Below are 21,031 nucleotides of genomic sequence, written 5' to 3'. Positions count from 1 at the left end.
AAATGTGCATGAAAATGTCAAGTACATTAATTTGATAAACAAACTTTTTCTAAAATTGTACAACAATAACAACTAGGTACAAAGAAGATGGCCATTGATTGTCCTATCTATTGGAATTCAACTTTTGAGATGTTGTCATGTGCTTTGGAATTTAAAGATGTGTTTTTAAGATTTCAAGAAAGGGAACCAAATTATAATTACTTGCCAACTCTTGAATGGGAATAGGTGGAGAAAGTATGTGAGATACTTGAAGTGTTCAATATAGTTACCAACATTTTTCTGGTAGTGACTATCCTAATTCTAATTTGTACCTCAATGAGATCTATAGGGTGAAGGAAATTATGAATTTAAAGTCAATTGATGAAAATGATTTCATTCAAATAACAGTTGGGAAGATGAAGGAAAAGTTTGATAAGTATTGGAGTGAATGTAATCTATTAATGGTAATGGCTTTTGTCTTAGACCCAAGGTGTAAATTAAGGTTGCTTGAAATGTGTTTTCCAGAAATATATTCAGAAGTTAAAAATAGAAAGAATATTGAGCAGGTTTCAAAGGGTTTTATACCAACTTTATGATAATATGTAATTGCTTATAATGCTTTTAATAGTGAGCTATCATTCACTAAAGGAAATGGTAGCAATAGATCTTCTCTAAGCTCTAGTTCCAACCCTCAGTCATCAACAAGTTTGGGATGGTCAAAATTGATGAGTTATGTAAAGAGAGTTAAGACCATTTCATCACCAAAATTAGAGATGGATATGTACCTTGAGGAGAGTGTTTATATTTGTGAGGAAAAAGTTCACATTATGAGTTTAATGATTTGGAATGGCAGAAGGCTAATAGTTTGAAATATTATGTGTTGTCAAAGATGGTAACTGAGATTCTTGTCATTCCAATATCTATAGTAGTTTCAAAAGCTACATTTAGTGTTGGTGGTAGGGTAATTGATCCTTATCATGGATCTTTGGCTTCAAAAACTATTCAATTTCAAATTTGTGGAGCGTATAGGATTTGTGTCCTTCATGGGGTGACGAAAAAACAAAAGCTATAGGTAGATTGTAGGGGTGTTCATTTGGTTGGTTTGGTTTGGTTTGAAAATAAAACCTAACCAACATTTCGATTAGGTCATTTTCATGAACAAACATTATTAAACTTGAAACCGAACCAAATTTAAATCGGTTTGATTCAGTTTTAATTCAATTAATTTGGTTATTAAAATATAAATGTATTTTATATTTATATTAATGATTATTATTAAAATATATCAACATTTATAATTAAAATACATATTATATATTATTATTAATATATATAGTAATGTTAATATATATTATTGTTAATATTAATATGAATATTTATAATTGTTAGTGTAGGGGTGTTTCTGTCTTTATACTTATGTTGAGGTTGTAGATCTGTAATATTATATTAGAACTAGTGCCCCTCACTTAATTAAGGGCACATGTGTCTTTTTCATTATGTTAGTAATATAAAACATGTCTGGCCGTATGGGAGAAGTGATTTTTCCATTATTCAAACCAGACTTTTCTTCTCTCCTTTTCTCCTCCTTTCTCTCTTTCTTTGTTTCTTCTTTTCTTGGTTCTTATCAGACTAACAGAACTCAAAGGAAGGCCAAATTTTAAGGTATTTTGTTATCAGACTAACATAACTCAGAGCTCAACTAAGCAACTTGGATTTTCCCAAATTTCTGTTTTCTGCGCACTCAATCTAAGGTTTTCTCTTGATTTCTCTGCCATCGATTGGAGATACGGGAAAGGGCTGAAAAGGAGTGGTCGCCCTCTTCCCTTGGAGGTTTCGATGCCTCCAGTTCTGTTGTTCATGGTCGGTTGTAGTGGTTTCCAAGAAGCCCTCCCCTAATCGATGAAGAGAAGAGGGTTGATTCGAGTGGTGCAGTGGGTGTCTTGTGTGAATTGATTTTCTTCTTGTGTAGTTTGTTTTTCGGGTGATGATGTAAGAGATTTCTATGCATATTTTTATTATGAATCAAATAGAAAGTATGTTTCTGATCGTATGAAGGGATTTCATATTGTAGTGTGCTAGGGTTTATGCTGTTTTTTGTGTGATTCGAAAGGGGAGTGGTTCGCATATATTGGTGAGATTTCAAGTAATCGTAGGGTAGGGATTGCGGTGTAAAAAGTGCAACCTTCAGCAATAACAAGTGTTGATCAGTGTGATCAAGTAGCGTGTAATGTGCCAAATTCAGTAATAAAAGAATTCAGCAATGGGATATAACAGCGATAGCTAATCTAATGTGATGATACCTATTGACTACCTGAATGTTCAAATGACCTCCATTAAACTAAATGGAGAGAATTATGTACCTTGGGCTAAATCTATAGAAGTTTTTCTGAAGGAAAAGAAGAAGGTGAAACACATAAGGGAGGAAAAACCCTTCACTGATTCCCATGAGTAAGATGACTGGGAAAAAGATGATGCACAAATTATCCTGTGGTTATGGAACAGTATGGAACCCAAGATTAGTGTAAATTTCATGTTTTTTGACACCGCCAAAGATGTGTGGGACCATGATAAGAAGTTGTATACTGGTCAAGACAATACAACCAGAGTATATCAGCTGTATCAGGAATACTTTAATCTGCAATAGGCAATCAGAGTCTTGAGGAGTACTATGCTAGTATGAGAAACATTCGTAATGAGTTGAATGTTTATCACCTCCTCACTTCTGATGCCAAAATTCAACAACAACAGAGAGAACGGATTGATGTGACTCGATTTTTTGTGGGGCTGAAATCTGAGTATGAACGAGTGCGGGCTCAGATACTAGAGGGTCAGCTCTCCCTTCCTTAGAAGAGGTGTTTGCTCGACTTCGGAGGACTTCCATTGGATCTACTGAGAACTCTAATGTCTCTAATAGATCAGCCTTTGCAGTGTCAAAGGGCCATGGTGTGAGAGGTGGAGCTCAAGGAGCTCAGTCTGGCCATGGTGGTAGCAGTGGTCCGGTATATGGACGAAGTGGTAGTGGTAGACCTACATATAACCGTGGTGGTGGTCGTACTGGAGGTAGAGATTTAGGGGGAGCCTGTGGCAGAGGACGTGGCTCGGGTGCGAGGAGATGTACTCATTGTGGCATGGATGGACATACCATTAATTATTGATATGACTTGCATGGTCCACCCTCAACTTGGGCCAATCATGTCTTGACTAGTGACACCAGTTTCAAACAGGAGAATCGTTCAGCTGATCAAGTGCATCTAACATCCACAGATGTTCCCGGGAAGGAGATGCTGAGTGTTCCCCATGATGAGTATGAGAGGTTTGTCCAATCTACATCTCAGCAGAACATGGCTACTTTCGCACACTTAGGTATGGCCTGTTTGGCATCCACACCCAATCCCTGGATTATTGACTCTAGAGCCTCCGATCACATGACTGGAACTCCAAGTGTATTTACTCCCCTCTCTCATTGCTCAACATAACAATCTATTACCCTTGCTAATGGTTCCACATCCTCGATTTATGGTGTTAGCAATGTTAACTTGACCCCTTATCTTTATCCTCAGTTTTGTATGTCCCTAAATTTTCATTTAACCTTATGTATGTTGGTAAGTTGACCAGGTCACTCAATTTCTCTATTACTTTTTACCCTTCTAATTGTGTTTTTCAGGATCTCAAGACAGGGATGAAGATTGGTAGAGGGAAGAAAACCGGTGGATTGTATTATCTTGACGGTTGTGGAAGAACATAAACAGCTCTTCAGTCATTGCACTCTCCTCTCCAGTGGCACTGTCGATTTGGTCATCCTTCGCTGAAAGTTATGAAATCTTTGATTCCTTCGTTGATTCAACATTTTGTTTTAGATTGTGAGCCGTGCCAATTATGGAAACATCATCATGTTCCCTTTAGTCCTAGGGTTGATAATCGTGTGTCGGGTCCTCTTTCTTTGGTTCATTCAGATGTTTGGGGTCCTTATAAAGTAATGTCATATAATGGATATAGATATCTTGTCATTTTTGTTGATAATTATTCAAGGATGGCGTGGCTATATTTAATGAAAGAAATGAGTGAATTATTTACCATCTTCCAAAAGTTTTATGCTGAGATTCGCAACCAATTTGGTGTTTACATTAAAATTTTTCGTTCCGATAATGGCCGTGAATATTTCTCTTCATCATTTCAAGAATACTTGGACCAACATGGCATTATACATCAGACCTCATGTACCTACACCCCACAACAAAATGGAGTGGCTGAGAGAAAGAATCGTCATATTTTGGAAACAGCTCGATCCCTCATGCATCACATGAATGTTCCCAAACCCTTTTGGAGTGATACGGTGCTTACTTCTTGCTTCTTGATTAATCGGATGCCCACGTCTATCCTTGATGGGCATTCCCCATTCACTACCTTGTTTCCCACATAATCTCTGTTTCCTCTTTCTCCTCGGGTTATTTGGTGTGTCTGCATCATCCATAATCTGGGCCTCGGGAAGGACAAATTAGATGCACGGTCCATTAAGTACAACTTCTTTGACTATTCCCGGACCCAGAAAGGGTATAAGTGTTATCGCTCTAGTTCTCGATGTTCCTTTGTGTGTGCTGATGTTACCTTCTTTGAGTCTACTCCATTTTTCTTGGGGTCCAGTGATACTTCTTCCTCCTCCTCTTCCACTTCCAGTTGTCGATTTTGTTCCCCTTCTTCCAGCTATGACCAAGTCCTTGCCTCTAGTGCCACCACCTGTTGAATGCCCACCCATCTGTCAAGTGTATACACATCGCCCACGTGTATTAGCTGCTACTCCGGCTCCATCACCATCGATAGATCCGGCAGTTGTCTCCACCAACCCCAAACCCAGCATTTGATCTTGATCTTCCCATTGCCTTGCGGAAAGGTAAACGCACTTGTACCATTTATCCTATTTCTAATTATGTTTCACTAATTCACCTTTCCGCTTCCCATCGCCAGTTTATCTCATTGTTATCCTCAGTTATTGTCCCTAAGGATGTCCAAGAAGCCCTTGCTTCTCCAGGGTGGTGCCATGCAATTGAAGAACTCTCAACTTTAATTCATAATCATACTTGGGACCTCACCACTCTTCCTCCTAGGAAGCAGACTGTTGGTTGTAAGTGGGTTTATACTATTAAGTATTTACTGGTGGTAGTGTTGAGCGCCTGAAAGCTCGGTTGGTTGCAAAAGGGTACTCCCAAACCTATGGTATTGGCCACACAGAGACCTTATCCCCAATTGCTAAGGTAGGTTCGGTTCGTGTTGTGATCTCTCTTACTGTTGTGTATGATTGGCCCCTCTATCAGCTTGATATCAATAATGCTTTCTTGCATGGTGATTTGCTCGAGGAGGTTTACATTGGAGCAACCACCGGGGTTTGTTACTCAGGAGGAGGATGGTAAGGTATGCATACTAAAGAAGGCTATTTATGGGCTTAAACAGTCTCCTCGAGCATGGTTTGGTAGGTCCGGTGATGTGGTAAAGAAGTTTGGTTTGAAGCAGTGCCAAGTTGATCATTCCATCTACAATCGTGACTCTCAGGTAGGAAAAATCCTATTGGTGATGTATGTAGATGATATTGTTATTACCGGGAATGATAAAATAGTCATTGACAAGTTGAAGACTTTTCTACAGGAACATTTTCAAACAAAGGACCTTGGTAAATTGAAATATTTCTTGGGGATAGAAGTAACAAGGTCTAAGCATGGTATTAATTTGTGTTAGAGGAAATATGTGCGTGATTTACTGGAGGAAACAAGTTTGTTAGATGCTAAACCAACTGAAACACCTATGGAAACAAATACTAGGCTGAGCAGTGCTATGGGCGAAGTGTTTGAAGACCCTAGCAGATACCGGCAACTTGTAGGTAAACTGAACTACCTAACCATTATTTAGCCAGATATTTCGTTTGCGGTTAGTATGGTAAGTCAGTTCATGCAAAAACCTTGAAATAGAAGGATATACTGATGCTGACTAAGCCAGTTCTATGTCTGATATGAGGTCTACCACAGCTATTGCACTTTTCTTGGGGGTAATCTGGTGACATGGAAAAGTAAGAAGCAAACAGTCGTGGCGAGAAGCAATGCAGAGGTAGAATATAGAGCTATGGCACATACTACTTGTGAATTAGTGTGGCTAAAGAACCTTCTACATGAGATAGCATACAATGTTAACACTCTAATGAAGCTCTATTGTGACAATCAGGTTGCAATTCATATTTCTTTTAATCCGATATTTTGTGAAAGAACCAAACACATAGATATTGACTGTCACTTTGTGAGAGATAAGGTGTTGAATGGAGTGATAGACACTACATATTTTAACATAGGGAACCAGTGGGCAAACTTATTTACAAAAGGGTTGAGTCGGGGAAGAGTGGACTACATATGTAACAAGTTGATATATATTCACCAACTTGAGGGGGAGTGTTAGTGTAGGGGTATTTCTATCTTTACACTTATGTTGAGTTTGCTAATATGTAATATTATATTAGAACTAGTCCCTCACTTAAGTAAGGGCACATGTGTCTTTTCCATTATGTTAGTAATATAGAACATGTCTGGCCGAATGAGAGAAGTGATTTTTTCATTATTCGAACCCGACTTTTCTTATCTCCTTTTCTCCTCCTTTCTCTCTTTCCTTCTTCTTTCTTCTTCTCTCTTCTTGGTAGTTATCAGAATAACAGAACTCAAAGGCAGGGCGAATTATAATAATGATTAAAATTTAACTATATGTATTTATTTTGGTTAATTCGGTTTTTGGTTTGTTTCGATTGAATTTTTTCTCAAACCGAACCGAAAACCGAAATAACTAAATTGAATTGGTTTATTCAGTTTGGTGCGGTTTTTGGTTTGATAACCAAATTTGAATACCCCTAGCCCTAGTAGATTGTTTGGATGCCATCAGCAGGAGATGTGGCTATGTCAATCTTTGGTTATGGTTTGAATTATTTAGAATATTTAGGTTCTAGATTTTTGAGTTGATTTATTGTTATAATGGGCATTGGAAGTTCAAAACTATAACTTCTTTCTTTAACTTTTCACTATTATGGTTTTTTGGTTCTTGTGAGATGTTATCTGATGGTTTGGTTTGTTAATAAACTATTGACCGATAAGTGAAACAAACTTTTGAACTTATTACTTTTATGAACTATTGCTAGTTTGCTTCCTATGAAATCTTGTTAACCCTTTTTTTTAATAGTTAAAACTTTAGCTGGCATTCTTTCTATTGGATATTCTTGGTTTTTCTGATTTGGAAACTAGATATTCTAATCTTCTTATTTTTTCAGCTTGGAACCCCTCTAGAAGATCTAGAAAGTTTGGGGGGTATCATCCTTTTCTAACATCAATACACGATGCAATTTTCAATCTTCTGCTGGTAATGAGGTGCGTTATAAATTGAAACTTATATTTTGAGAACTGATTAGTATCCTCAAAACTTAAGTACTATGAATAGTCCAACAGCACTTTTGGCATTTAATGTTTTTCTACCAAGTCCATAGCTGGCCTAGAACGACTCACCTTGACTAATCAGTTCGGTGGCATTGTTACAAAAATTCTATAATAATTGATCAGCAAAGGAAATAAGCACATTATATATAGGCTGTCCTATTAATCTTTGGTAGTAACACATTATACAAAATCTTTTACCCTCTTTTGCCCAGATAACTTTCACTCCTTCCCAAACCCTTTCCTTTTAATTAGTTTTCTTTGATTACTCTAGCAGATCAGAAAGAATATCTCTTTTCCTCTCTTCCTCTCTTTCTCTCTTTCTCTAAAAAGAAGAAGAAGAAATAAACCAATTAGACAACCCAACAGCCCAGATGAGGCTCTTTACTCTCTTTCCCTTAGGAACAAGGCACTCATCTACTGGAGATACCCATTCAAGGCATTGTCTTAGTTACCTTCACCTTAGCTGCATCTGTAGCTAAAGATGGGTGATGAGCTTGACTGTGCATTGTTGTATCCACCAAAAGAAACAGAATATGGAGTTTGATTTTCTTCTTTCTAAGAAGTTAGATCACCCTAAAAATTAGAAATTTCTTCGTAGGGGATTTTGTTCCGACGGAAGGATCTTGCGGAACCTATTCCATTTTCTGTATGTTGGTGCCTTTGGAAGGAAAAAGCTGTCAAAGTTTTGACCGGAAGGATTTCCCATTTGAATCAGTTATTGGAAGATTGAATACCAGTTATTTTCTTGGCCTCAGTCTTGAAAGACTTTGAAGGTCTGGACTGAATACCAGTTATTTTCTTGGCCTCAGTCATGCTTATATTGACATGTGGAGCTTTATTTTGCATTGCATATGGATTACACGGTTCTCTTTCATAAAAAAAATTTACATCATTTGGGTGTAAATTCATCTTGCCACATTTTCATTGCCTTTTGTGGGTAAATTCATCTTCTATGCAACATACAATTTTCTGCTTCCCTGGCATTTTATAGATTATGATACCTCATGATTTCCCTGTGGGTGAACACTGGGAAGCATTATGTAACTATTCTCAGTCCATATCTTTTTTGAAATATGATGTTTTCCGGATGCATTTCTACCTGTTTATCTTTCTAATTCTAATGTATAACTATCTATTCAGATTTTTAATATCCCGTAGAGTTGGTGCAGTCTGTCTGTGGAATATATATCAATTGTGGTTTTAGTAACACTGTTTTTATTATCCATTACAGCCAATTAAATGGAAAGAGTTGTATGAACATTGAAGCTTCCATTATCTTATCTGAAAAGCTACTCAGGTTATTACTTGTTTGAAATTTGTGCATGTAGAATTAATTTATTTGCAGTCATGGCGGGATTGGCCCAAGAAGGTTCACAATTTGATTTGTTGTCAATATGATGCCAAAATGAATGAGCTGTAAGTCTCCTCCGCTTTAAAAAAAAAAAAAGAAAAAGAAAAAGAAAAAAGAAAAGAAAAGAAAAAGAAAAAGAAAACAGAATGTGAAAAAGAAAAAAGTAAAGGAAAGGAAAAAACAGGAAGAAATTGGGAGAAAAATGCTGGTGATACATTTGGTCTTGCATGAATCTCCTCTGTGTATGTATAGTTGTATTTGTCCACTTTACTCTTGTAAATTATGTTTAATCTGTAAATTAATTAAAAGAGGATTTTAAAGCCTTCCTAATGATGATTTTGATTTAATGAGCAGGCGCACAGCAGATGGACAAGATTTTTTTTACCTCGTATGACAAGTTCTGAAAGTTTTGATGCCATGGGCTTGAAAGAGAATATTCTGAGGGGCATCTATGCATATGGTAGGTTCTTCATGTTATGATATTTTTCAGTTAAACAACTTGTTGAGTATTCACATATCACGTTTAGCATGAAGCATTTGAGATTTGACATGCCAATTTATGAGATCTTGCATCAGAATTGATCTGATTGGTGGCACCTGATAAATCTCACCTGGGGTTTGAAAATTAGAAGATTTGTATTTGTAGGAGATGTGTTTATGTGAAACCTGACATGGTCTGGACTCCCACCTAAACATTCTTTCTGAATTGTCATTGATGGTGTTATCATGAAATTTTGTGCTGCAATGCACCATAAAGTTTGTTTTCCTTTTATGTTATGGAACTTTTTTCTGAGCTATTCACCTGAAGTTTATTTTGATGATGTTTTGATGGTTTGGCACTTCTTTTTTAAGGATAGAGTGTAATACTGAAGGTCTTCTACTTTATTTGTTCCAGCAGACACAATCAGGAACGGGAAAACAGCAACTTTCTGCTCATGAATCCTGCAGAAGCTTGATTAGAATCTAATTGAATGTCAGACTTTGGGTTCTTGCACCCACTCGAGAACTTGCACAACAAATGGAGAAGTGTCACACTTATGGACATTTTTTTCTATAAATGCGTCACACTAATGGACATTTGGTTGCCTGAAAATGACTTGCATATTTGATGTGTATATTAAAATGTGTAACTTAGAAAAAGCATTTTGCACTAGCTAGCCTAAATATAATTATATAAATAACACCTTAGGGGCATCTTGTTATTGTAGTTAGAGTTTAAAATAAATTTAGAAATAAGATCTATCCTCTCAAATCCAGTTAACTTGATCTATGGTCAACAAGTCATAATAAAGGTAGATGGGTACATCTGAACAAGATTTCAGCCTCTTGCTGTTTTTTTCCCTTATTGATTAAACCAGAAAGGCAGAAACAGATAGAGAAGTAGTTTTCTTGCTCATGGTTTTCAACAATATCTGTACAGGACACTACTGCTTTGGAGAATGAAAAGTGTGGGATATGAATGGATTTATCTTATCATTGACAAGGGGGTGCTAGACTGCTGCCAGCACTGATATGTCCATGGATATATCAAGCATATTTTGTTGAAGTGTTATCAAATTTATTTTCTAAATCATTTATCAAACACTTTCCTAAAATTTTGGATTTTATGTAGTGATGGATGAAAAAAAAAAGGATTTGGGGCTCCATGCTATTTCAGTATCATAACCTGAATTTCTTTGTTCTAGTTTAACCTTATGTCTTTGTTTCTTTAAATAATATCCTGTAATTTGTTTATTTATTTTTTACCCTTAAAGAAACTATTCCCATTCATATGTAGAGGAACCTATGGTAGCAGATTTGTATCACACTATCACCTATATACAATGGTATTATTATAATAAGCCCATCATAAACCTCTTGAAATTTGAAAATAGGTTCACCAGAAAGCTCAAAATTGAACTCAAATAAGCTCGATCCATTATCAAGCTTGAGCCAAATCAAGGTCAAACATATGGATTTCACTCAAGCTGAATTTTAGGTTATATTTCTAGTATCGGCTTGAATCCACCCCTATCCATAGCCCCTTTAACTTGCAATAAATAGTTACGTGACTCACGTCTCACGGGTGCCATTGGTGGTCTTCTATGCACATGACTAAAACTATCTTAGTCTACTTTCTCTCATTTTGTCACACCTATCAGAGCACTCCTTAGTTCTTTTGGATAATTTCATTTCTGACCCTGTCCTCTCTGGTTTTTCCACTCATTCACCTTAACACACGCATTTCCAACATTCTGCTCTGTACATAATAGCTGTTGCAGACATTCCACCACAGGACAAAATAATTTTATCTTATAAATATGAAAAGTGTCAAAGACAGTGTCATATATAAAGAATAAAAGCAATCTAGTCTCAACATTACACGATATAAGGGGATTCCTTCAGTCAACTAGAGAACAATGTACATAGCAGGGGAAAAACAAAAACCGAAGCAAAAATGTATTGAGAAGCTCTTCCAGGAATATAATCAAGTGCTTATATTTTGAGATTCTACCACAGGGTCCATGCATCTTGAGCTCCCTTATGCTTTGGCCTTGCAATTCTCCAAATTAGACCCCTTATATAGAGAAATGGACTGCTTGTCGCCATTCAATCAGAATGGAGATCTCTACTTTGGGACCTCCTTTCATGCCGATGGGAATGTTTGCTATATCTATGGCGCTTGTGAGAGTGTTCTTCCCTGTCAACTGAGCTCCTTGGTCTTCTAGGCGGTGATGGGACCTATAACCATTTAAGGCAATATTCATACTGTTACTGTTTCATACTAATAAGTCAGATTTAGCAGCAAAAGGCCAAATAGAGCTGCATTTGAATGTTCATTCTGGACCTATACCACCTACACACAACTGGTAGGATACCGTATAATTCTTCCCTAAACAAGGATAGGGCTGGTTATCTTCCCCAACAAAGCTAGGGTTGTCAACCAGGCAATATTTCTCTTCTCAGCTTAGACTTAAAATATCAGTAAGGCTCATCCAGCCAATATTCCTATGACTCAAGGATCCAAGAGAACCAAGCTCTGATCAACCCATCTAGTTGAACAAGCTTCAATTGAGTCTGGGGCAGTGGAGCTTGTCCCATGAGCCTACTATTATGCTCAAGCCCACATCAAGTGAGCTGAGCACAAGGAGCTGAGTTAACTACACTTACTGACAGCCTTATAGATGGAACTTCATGCCAACTAGTTCTTGAATCTCGAATGACATGTCATAAAGTTGTTGAAAATAAAATGTTACCTGAAAGCGTGACATGTATCTTCCTTCGGGAGGAGGTGGAATCCCAAGCCTTTTCAAATCGTCCAAGGGAATTGGTCGCCTAGTTTCATGAAGGATACATGCAGCTTAATAATCAAAGATGCATATAGTTATTACTATATAATAAAAGAACAGCATTATTTTAACTAAATCCTTCTCATTTTAGTATGATATTAGGACCACATCTCTTTTTTATCCAAGAGTTCTTTCTAAATGTAACTTTTCAGTGAGAAGTCTTTACCTAACCTATGAACTCAAGTTAACAGATCTGTTAATACAGAGAACCATAATACAAATCAATGTCAATTGGGGCAAATGAACATTTGAGCATTTGATGAGGTCAGTGTATCTGTACTTTCCATATCCAATAAGTTATCTTCCTGTTGGATATGTTTATTGTAGAGATGTAGTACAGTAGTTTTGTGGGGTCCCTCTTTATGTTTATGTTTCTTTTTTTTCTTTTCTTTTTTTTTTTTGCTGTATTGTTTTCTCTTTTCATACAGGCGGCAGCCAGCAGGGGTATTAGTGTAATTGTACTGATGTTTTATTTTACAAACATATAAACAGAAGTATGGGGTGGCAGGACCACCACTAACTCTACCCCCTATTCAATCTCTCTTCTCTTCTGCTCTCCACTCTTATATTCTCATCAGAATATAGATTGATTTTCAGGCATATTATTCTGTGTTGCTCTTAAATAAATTAAATTGTAACTTTCTATAAAATAATGTAACAGAAACAAATGTTAAATGATCAGAATGTAGGTGTACCATTCCAGTGTTGGAAACCATATAGCAGCATCATTACTTTCATGTGCATAGCCCTAATAAGCTAGTTGCAATCACCATAATCAACATTTTCAAATATAGAAGTAAAAATCATTCTATGTTTGGAAAACTGTCAGGAAGATATAGATGTTATGGGTAGGGCTGGCAATCTTGACCCCAACCCATTTGACCCACCCACCTTGGAACCCATCCATACCCACCCAATCTATTGGTAGGTCAATATGGGTCGAGTAACCCATTAGGGTCAATGGAAAAGGGTCAGGGTGGGTTGGGTCAAGGGTCAGGATGGGTTGGATCAAAGTCAACTCTATCTATACTCGCCAAATCTCAAAAAAACAACAGTTGAAGTGACTCGAACTCAAGCCTCTTAGCACATTCACATCTCATTACAATTCCAAACCACCACCCCACGTCACTTTAGAATTAAAAGTGAAAAAAAATAGATTTTATTAACTTTCGTGTTCACATGCAATTTTACACAAAAACACTTTTACAAAAGCAATTTTATAAAGTAATTTTATGAAAAGGACTTTTACGAAAGCACTTTTACACGAAAGCACTTTTATAAAAGCACTTTTACAAAAGTACTTTTACAGAAGCACTTTTACAAAAGCACTTTTACATGAAAGCACTTTATGAAAGTACTTTTACGAAAACACTTTTACAAAAGTACTTTTACACGGAAGCACTTTTATGAAAGCTTTTACAAAAACACTTGTGAAAGCATAAAAGTACATTTACGAAAGCACTTTTAGAAAAGTACTTTTACATGAAAGCACTTTTATAAAAGTACTTTTATGAAAGCAAAAAAACACTTCTATAAAAGTGCTTTTACAAAAGCACATTTACAAAAGTATTTTTATGAAATCACTTTTACGGAAGTACTTTTATAGAAGTACTTTTGTGAAAGCACTTTTAGAGTACTTTGGTGAAAGCACTTTTACAAAAGCACTTCTATAAAAGTTATGCATTTTTTTGCAAGTTTCTGGTATTTTTCTGCATTTTGTGCTTTTCTGCATAATTTTTGCATTTCTCTGGTGTTTTTCATGCATTTTTCTAGTATTTTTTGCATATTTTCTGATTTTCTGCAAAAGTTCTGAATTTCCTACAATTTTTTCTACTATTTTCTACATTTATCTACAATTTTTGCATTTTCGGGTATACGGGTTGACTTGACTCGATTTTGTCATGTGACAGTCTTGAGAGAGATTACTCTCCTTGTCGACAAGATATGATTTGCGGAAAATTAAGAAAGATATGATTTGCTACAAATTTAGAAAGATTTGATTTGATTGATTACAAATTTGAATAAATTTAGGAAATATTAGATTTGAATAAAATTAGGAAAGATTGATTAAGGGAAAGATTTAATCAATCCCTAATTGAGAGAGATTCTAGGAGTAATTGAGAGAGATCCTAGGAGTTTGTCTCTCCTATCTTTTCTTATTTAAGCCGTATGCTCAACATGTTTTATCAACACATTATCAATATAAAAGTATTTTCTTCTCTCCCTCTTCATTTCTTCTTCTCTTCCTCTTTATTTTTCCACATGGTATCAGAGCTTTAGGGTCCGATCATGAATTTTAAGGTCACCAGGTTGGCTCTGGTTCAGCCTCTTCAGATGCTACCAGTGGTGTGACATCTTTGGAGGGAGGTATCCAGTCAGTGGCCATCTCTCTCTCTGAGAATTCTCTTCAGATTACCATTCACAAATTGAATGGAAAGAATTATCTTGAGTGGTCTCAGTCCGTGCGGTTGGTGATCGACGGCAAAGGGAAACTCAGCTATTTGAATGGCGAAGTAAAACCGCCAGCCACTGATGATCCAAAGTACAGGCAGTGGCGTTTTGAAAATTCTATGGTTACCGCCTGGTTGATCAACTCTATGGATCCTGTGGTTGAAAAACCATTCATGTTCCTGCCGACTACTCGTGATGTGTGGGAAGCTGTTAGAGAAACCTATTCAAATCTACACAATAATTCACAATTGTTCGAACTGAATACCCGAATGTGAAAGATGCAGCAAGGTAAGCATGAAGTAACTGCTTATTATAATGAGATGATAGCTGTTTGGAAGGAGATAGATTTATTTGAAGAAGAATGGGAAAGTTAATAGATTTTATTAACTTTCGTGTTCACATGCAATTTTACACAAAAACACTTTTACAAAAGCAATTTTATAAAGTAATTTTATGAAAAGGACTTTTACGAAAGCACTTTTACACGAAAGCACTTTTATAAAAGCACTTTTATAAAAGTACTTTTACAAAAGCACTTTTACAAAAGCACTTTTACATGAAAGCACTTTATGAAAGTACTTTTACGAAAACACTTACAAAAGTACTTTTACACGGAAGCACTTTTATGAAAGCTTTTACAAAAATACTTGTGAAAGCATAAAAGTACATTTACGAAAGCACTTTTAGAAAAGTACTTTTACATGAAAGCACTTTTATAAAAGTACTTTTATGAAAGCAAAAAAACACTTCTATAAAAGTGCTTTTACAAAAGCACATTTACAAAAGTATTTTTATGAAATCACTTTTACGGAAGTACTTTTATAGTACTTTTGTGAAAGCACTTTTAGAGTACTTTGGTGAAAGCACTTTTACAAAAGTACAGGCAGTGGCGTTTTGAAAATTCTATGGTTACCGCCTGGTTGATCAACTCTATGGATCCTGTGGTTGAAAAACCATTCATGTTCCTACCGACTACTCGTGATGTGTGGGAAGCTGTTAGAGAAACCTATTCAAATCTGCACAATAATTCACAATTGTTCGAACTGAATACCCAAATGTGAAAGATGCAGCAAGGTAAGCATGAAGTAACTGCTTATTATAATGAGATGATAGCTGTTTGGAAGGAGCTGGATTTATTTGAAGAAGAAGAATGGGAAAGTCTGAGTGACAGTGCTCGGTACAAAAAGAAGATAGAAAGAGGTCGGGTCTTTGTCTTCTTGGCTGGTTTGAATAAAGAACTCGATGAGGTTCGGGGATGTATCTTAAGGCGAAAGCCCTTGCCTACTATAAGAGAAGTTTTTTCAGAAGTGCGTAGAGAAGAAGCACGGCAGCAAGTGATGTTGAAGATTGTTAATGAAACAAAAACTGAGATTGAAGGGTCCGCTCTTGTAGCCCGAGGTGCAGACGTAGACGGAGATAAACGAAGAGGAAAGCAAAGACCTTGGTGTGATCATTGTAAAAAGCCATGGCATACTCGGGAAACCTGCTGGAAGTTGCACGGGAAACCAGCAAGTTGGAAGAAAAAATCAGACAATGACAACAAGTCAAGGGGAGATGTCCGTGCGCTTCAAGTAAGCAATTCGGATCCAGGGCAGTAATCATCCTCAGAGTCTTCCTTTCACAAAAGAACAAATATAGCACTTATATAAAATGTTTCAATCTCAATCGTTAAAAAACTCTAACCCATCCTGCTCTCTAGCCCAGTCAGGAAATTTTTTCACTGCAGCCATTGCTTGTACCAAATCTAATGGCTCTTGAATATTACATTTAGGTGCCACTTATCATATGATTGGCACTTCACAATTCTTCTCTTCATATGCACCCTGTGCAGGGAATCAAAAGGTTAAATTGCATATTGTTCCTTTGCTGCTGTTGCTGGGAAAGGATTTGTGTCTATTTCTCCTTCTCTAAACCTTAAAGATGTTCTACATGTTCCTAACCTATCATACAATCTCTTATCTATCAGCAAACTAACCCTTGATCATAATTGTCGGGTTATTTTTTTGTCTTCTTGTTGTGAATTTCAGGATTTAACCTCGGGGAAGATGATTGGGGGTGCTAAACTGGATGGTGGCCTCTACCTCTTTAATAAAGGATCAACCTTTGGAAGGCAAGACCGACAAACTTGTTTCAGCTCTATCTCGGTTTCTAGTGACAGTAAAGTTTTGTTATGGCATTATCGGTTAGGACATCCTAGCTTTCAATATTTAAAGCATCTATTTTCCAAGTTATTCATGAATAAAAATCATTCGTGTTTTAAGTGTGAATCTTGTGAATTAGCAAAACATCATCGTGTTGTTTTTCTGTCCCAACCATATAAAAAATCAAAACCATTTACCATGATTCACAGTGATGTTTGGGGTCCTTCTACAGTAACAACTCTTTCTAGAAAGCATTGGTTCATTACTTTTATTGATGATCATACTAGGGTCACTTGGGTTTTCCTTTTAAAAGAGAAATCAGATGATGAAACTGTGTTTAAAACTTTCTATAACATGGTTCAAACACAATTTCATATTCAAATTAAAATTTTTCGAAGTGATAATGGAAAGAAATTTTTTAACAATGTGTTAGGGAATTTTTTTGCTGAGAAAGGAATTGTACACCAAAGTTTGTGTAATAATACACCTCAACAAAATGGGGTGGATGAAAGAAAAAACAAGCATCTCCTTGAAGTTGCTAGAGCCCTAAGTTTTCAAACTAAGGTTCCTAAGTATCTTTGGGGAGAAACCGTTTTAACGGCCACTTATTTGATTAACAGACTGCCTACACGAATTTTGGATTTTAAAACACCCATACAGGTTTTCATTGACTGTTTTCCAAACCCTTGGCTAGTGACAAACATTCCCTTAAAAATTTTTGGAAGTGTGGCCTTTGTTCATAACCATGACCCTAAACATTCAAAACTTGATCCAAAAGCATATAAATGTATTTTTGTAAGCTATCCCACTAATCAAAGAGGTTACAAATGCTTTGATCCAGTTTTGAAAATGATGTTTGTGACTATGGATGTTGAAAGAATGGCAGGATCCATCTAATGGACGCTATAAAGGTTGCGGAATGGGTGGGCGAATTTCAAAAATTTTCCCACCTTCTCCCAACTGGGAATCATATTCCCTAAATTTAGAATACAATATTCAAGGATCCTACTTGAACCATAATCAAACCAGATCTGTACCAAAAGACAAATGGGAGGAATATACCTGATCCGGAGAAGCACTATCTCCCAAAGTTGGTGTTCACGCCCAAAGAATGCTCCAAGATCCGTTCCTGCTGAAGATGACACAGCTGTGGATGGAACAGAACCAACAAGGTGCGTCCTACACACTGGATCCTTCACAAGAATCCTCTGGAAGTACTAAACACTGAATCTTTTTCAGTCTTTCTTGCAAGACTGATGTCAAGAACAGATTTCTTGACTTTCTTTTTCTGCAAAGATCTAATCTTGCAAAAACAGATGGCGGCGGCAGGAGAACTCCAAAGGCGAAAAAGCTGAACTGCTTCTTCTTTCTTTTTCTGGAGTATGAGATCTGATCTCAATTCGCAGGAACCTTTCTTGCAATTTTTCTTGATCTGAAATCTGTTGTATATCTCTCTTTCTTTTTTATTAGGGTTTCTCCTCCTTTCTTCTTGATTAAGAAACCTCCTAATTAGGAGTTATCCCAATCCAAATCAGTATTTGGATAGGAGATAATCTTAATCCTATCTGCAGATAAAGTTAGCTTACTCCTGATCTTATCAGGAGGTTACCAGATTCAAATCTAATTTGAATTTGGTCTCCAAGAGTGGATAAGGCTAAAGGCCCAATCCTTTTACTAACATTAATCTCAGATTCGCCCCAAGGATGGGTGATCATATCAGCCCACCTCGAAATGGGCTTCTGGCCCATTAAGTGTTCAGTGTCTAATTACTTTCCAATCTGGTACCCAGTTGGGCTTCTTTGTATGGCGTGGGACCCAAGCATTGATCTACACACCATCCACATGGGTTCGGCCCAGCCTTTAATACAAGGCCCAGCCGAATTCACTGAAAAAACTCAATGAACCCCTTGAGTCCATCATATGGACCCTATGGGCCCAACACTTACATTAAGTGGTCCCTGGGCCAAGCCATCTTATAAAAACCCAGGGACTGTGGGCAGGTGCAAGATTAGCCCATCAGGTACTATCCTCAATGGTCTTACACTTAACCTCTCAGCCCTTAATGATCAAGCACTGCCCGACAAGAGAGGACCTCTCCCTCGGCTGCAAGGAATAGTGCCGCACTCTCCTCTCACATGGATCCCGGGAATTAAAACCATTTGCAAACAATTTGAAATCGTACATATATATATATAAATATATTAATTTTGCAAAACAAAATTCCAACGATTGAAATCAACTGCCGGCAGTTTGGTTTCCATCAGAGAGAGTGCATTCCCGATCATTACCCTTTGTCCGACAAAGTGGCTGATTCTGTCACTATGATCACCCACTCAGACGAATTCTCAAACTGCCCCAACATACCCAGGTTTTGATCCCCGCTAAGGATCTCACTGATTGCCATATCAAAGGCAGCCTGATCCAACACCTAGTGAAGTGTCATAATCGAGTCTAGGGGTCAGGTGTAACTTTCCAGTTTTGCCCATCTATCTCCAAGGTCCAGGGCAATACTAGAAATCTGGTCCGGTTCAAGGATTCAAATAATCCCATACTGCATGTGCCTCGGGTCTTACCCTGGTGGCTGAGACAGGCCATCCCAACACTTGGTAGCACACCAGTATCAGCCTTGGCAGGATAAATCTCCCCAGACTTATCCAACGGCTGTGAACATTTAAAACTAACACGAGTCTCTATAAATGTCCAGTTTTAGGGTTTTACACAGAATTAAACCAAACAACATGAATCAAACATGCACTTTATTTATTTCCACTAAATAACAAAAGTACATCAAATCAGATTGAAGCTAAGGGCATACAAAAACTGTCTAACAGATGTCACATTCTTTAAAGAAACCTCTTACTACAGACACTCCCACCTTCAGGGGGTGAGCAACACTAGTGAAGATGGCCTTTTAGTTGGTTCTAATTTAATGTTTGAATTTGTCCATAATGAAGTTCCTCACAACCAGTCATTGAAAGAAAGGCAAAAAATACAAAATCAGTGGAAACAAATGAATTAAATATTGAAAATGAACAACCTTCGGTGATGCCATCTCAAAATAAAAAAGCTGCAACAACAAAGATGTGTGCGAAACAGTATAAAGGCCTTGTATATTCAAGGGAACATCCAGCACTGAAAAGGAGGCACTATTCCACAGCATCAACAAGAATCTGATCTAAGAATGGATCATGAAATTCAAGATAATTCTCCAAAAATACCTGAAAATATTCCTCTAGGTAATTCTAATTCTTCCAGTCAGGTTGATCTTCCCATTGCTCTTAGGAAAGGTGTTAGGTCTTGTACAAAACATCCTTTGTCAAATTTTGTATCTTACAAAAATATTTCACCTTCATATTGTGCCTTTATTTCACAAGTGTCTAGTGTTTCCATTCCTAACAGTATCCAGGAGGCTCTAAATGTTCCCGAGTGGAAAGAAGTTGTTTTTGAGGAGATGAGAGCTTTGGAAAAGAATGCTACTTGGGAGAAAGTGGATCTGTCGGATGGAAAGACAGTTGTTGGTTGTAAATGGGTGTTCACTCTGAAGTACAACTCAGATGGATCCTTGGAGAGATATAAGGCTCGCCTAGTAGCTAAAGGCTTTACTCAGACGTATGGAGTGGATTACTCTGAGATCTTTTCTCCAGTGGGGAAACTAAATACAGTTCGAGTACTCTTATCCGTTGCAGTTAACCTTGACTAGCCACTGAATTAGCTGGATGTGAAGAATGCCTTTTTGAATGGAGACTTGGAAGAAGTATATATGGAGCCTCCACCTGGTTCACTGAAAGTTTGGAACTAAGGTATGCAAGCTAAGAAAGTCTCTATATGGACTTAAACAGTCTCCCAGAGCCTGGTTTGAAAGACTCACAAGGTTCGTCAAAAGTCAAGGACAATCTGATCATACTCTTTTCACAAAAAGATCCACCGAAGACAAGGTATCGGTTCTGGTTGTCTATGTTGAAGACATAAATTTGACTGGAGATGATATTGAAGAGATGAGCAGACTAAAGCAGAGTTTAGCCAAGGAATTCGAGATTAAAGACTTAGGCCAGCTAAGGTACTTTCTTGGAATGGAAGTGGTTAGATCAAAGAAGGGCATTGTGGTTTTGCAATGAAAATATATTCTAGACCTCTTGAAAGAACTGGAATGGGTGGATGCAAACCTTCAGACACTCCGAAAGAAGTTAAGGCTAAACTCGGAGAAGTTAAAGATGAGGTTCCAGTAGATGCAGGTAGATACCAAAGGCTGGTAGGAAGATTGATTTACTTGTCACATACACGTCCTGACATTGCCTTCGCTGTGAGCATGGTGAGTCAATTTATGCA

The 21,031-nt window shown here is 37.2% G+C and overlaps 1 protein-coding gene and 1 long non-coding RNA gene across 5 annotated transcripts in view; one reads left to right on the top strand and one right to left on the bottom strand.

Moving 5' to 3' along the window:
• The first annotated feature begins 7,806 nt into the window (after nt 1-7,806).
• LOC148849184 (uncharacterized) lies at nt 7,807-10,308 on the top strand. Of its 3 annotated transcripts, none has more exons than XR_016101370.1 (4): nt 7,807-8,206; nt 8,762-9,026; nt 9,139-9,244; nt 9,680-10,308. It is a non-coding gene; the product is annotated as an uncharacterized LOC148849184 (long non-coding RNA). The 3 variants fall into 3 exon arrangements; XR_016101369.1 differs by having other exon boundaries at nt 8,665-9,026; XR_016101368.1 differs by lacking the exon at nt 7,807-8,206 and having other exon boundaries at nt 8,219-9,026.
• Nucleotides 10,309-11,058: 750 nt separating this feature from the next.
• Nucleotides 11,059-21,031, bottom strand: part of LOC148849183 (RNA-binding (RRM/RBD/RNP motifs) family protein) — a 35,583-nt gene continuing 25,610 nt past the window's right edge. For both annotated transcript variants that reach the window (XM_088948167.1, XM_088948168.1), the window contains 2 exons: nt 12,021-12,099; nt 11,059-11,505 (listed from right to left, as the gene is read on the bottom strand). In XM_088948167.1, coding sequence (XP_088804293.1) covers nt 11,374-11,505; nt 12,021-12,099 — 211 coding nt within the window. In that variant the 3' untranslated portion in view covers nt 11,059-11,373. The remainder of the gene's footprint in view (nt 11,506-12,020; nt 12,100-21,031) is intronic.

This window comes from Nelumbo lutea, chromosome 6, assembly GCF_056320005.1.
Source record: "Nelumbo lutea isolate HS-2025 chromosome 6, American lotus-T2T, whole genome shotgun sequence".
In the NCBI taxonomy this organism is placed as follows: domain Eukaryota; kingdom Viridiplantae; phylum Streptophyta; class Magnoliopsida; order Proteales; family Nelumbonaceae; genus Nelumbo; species Nelumbo lutea.
This window is presented reverse-complemented; position numbering and strand designations above follow the sequence as displayed.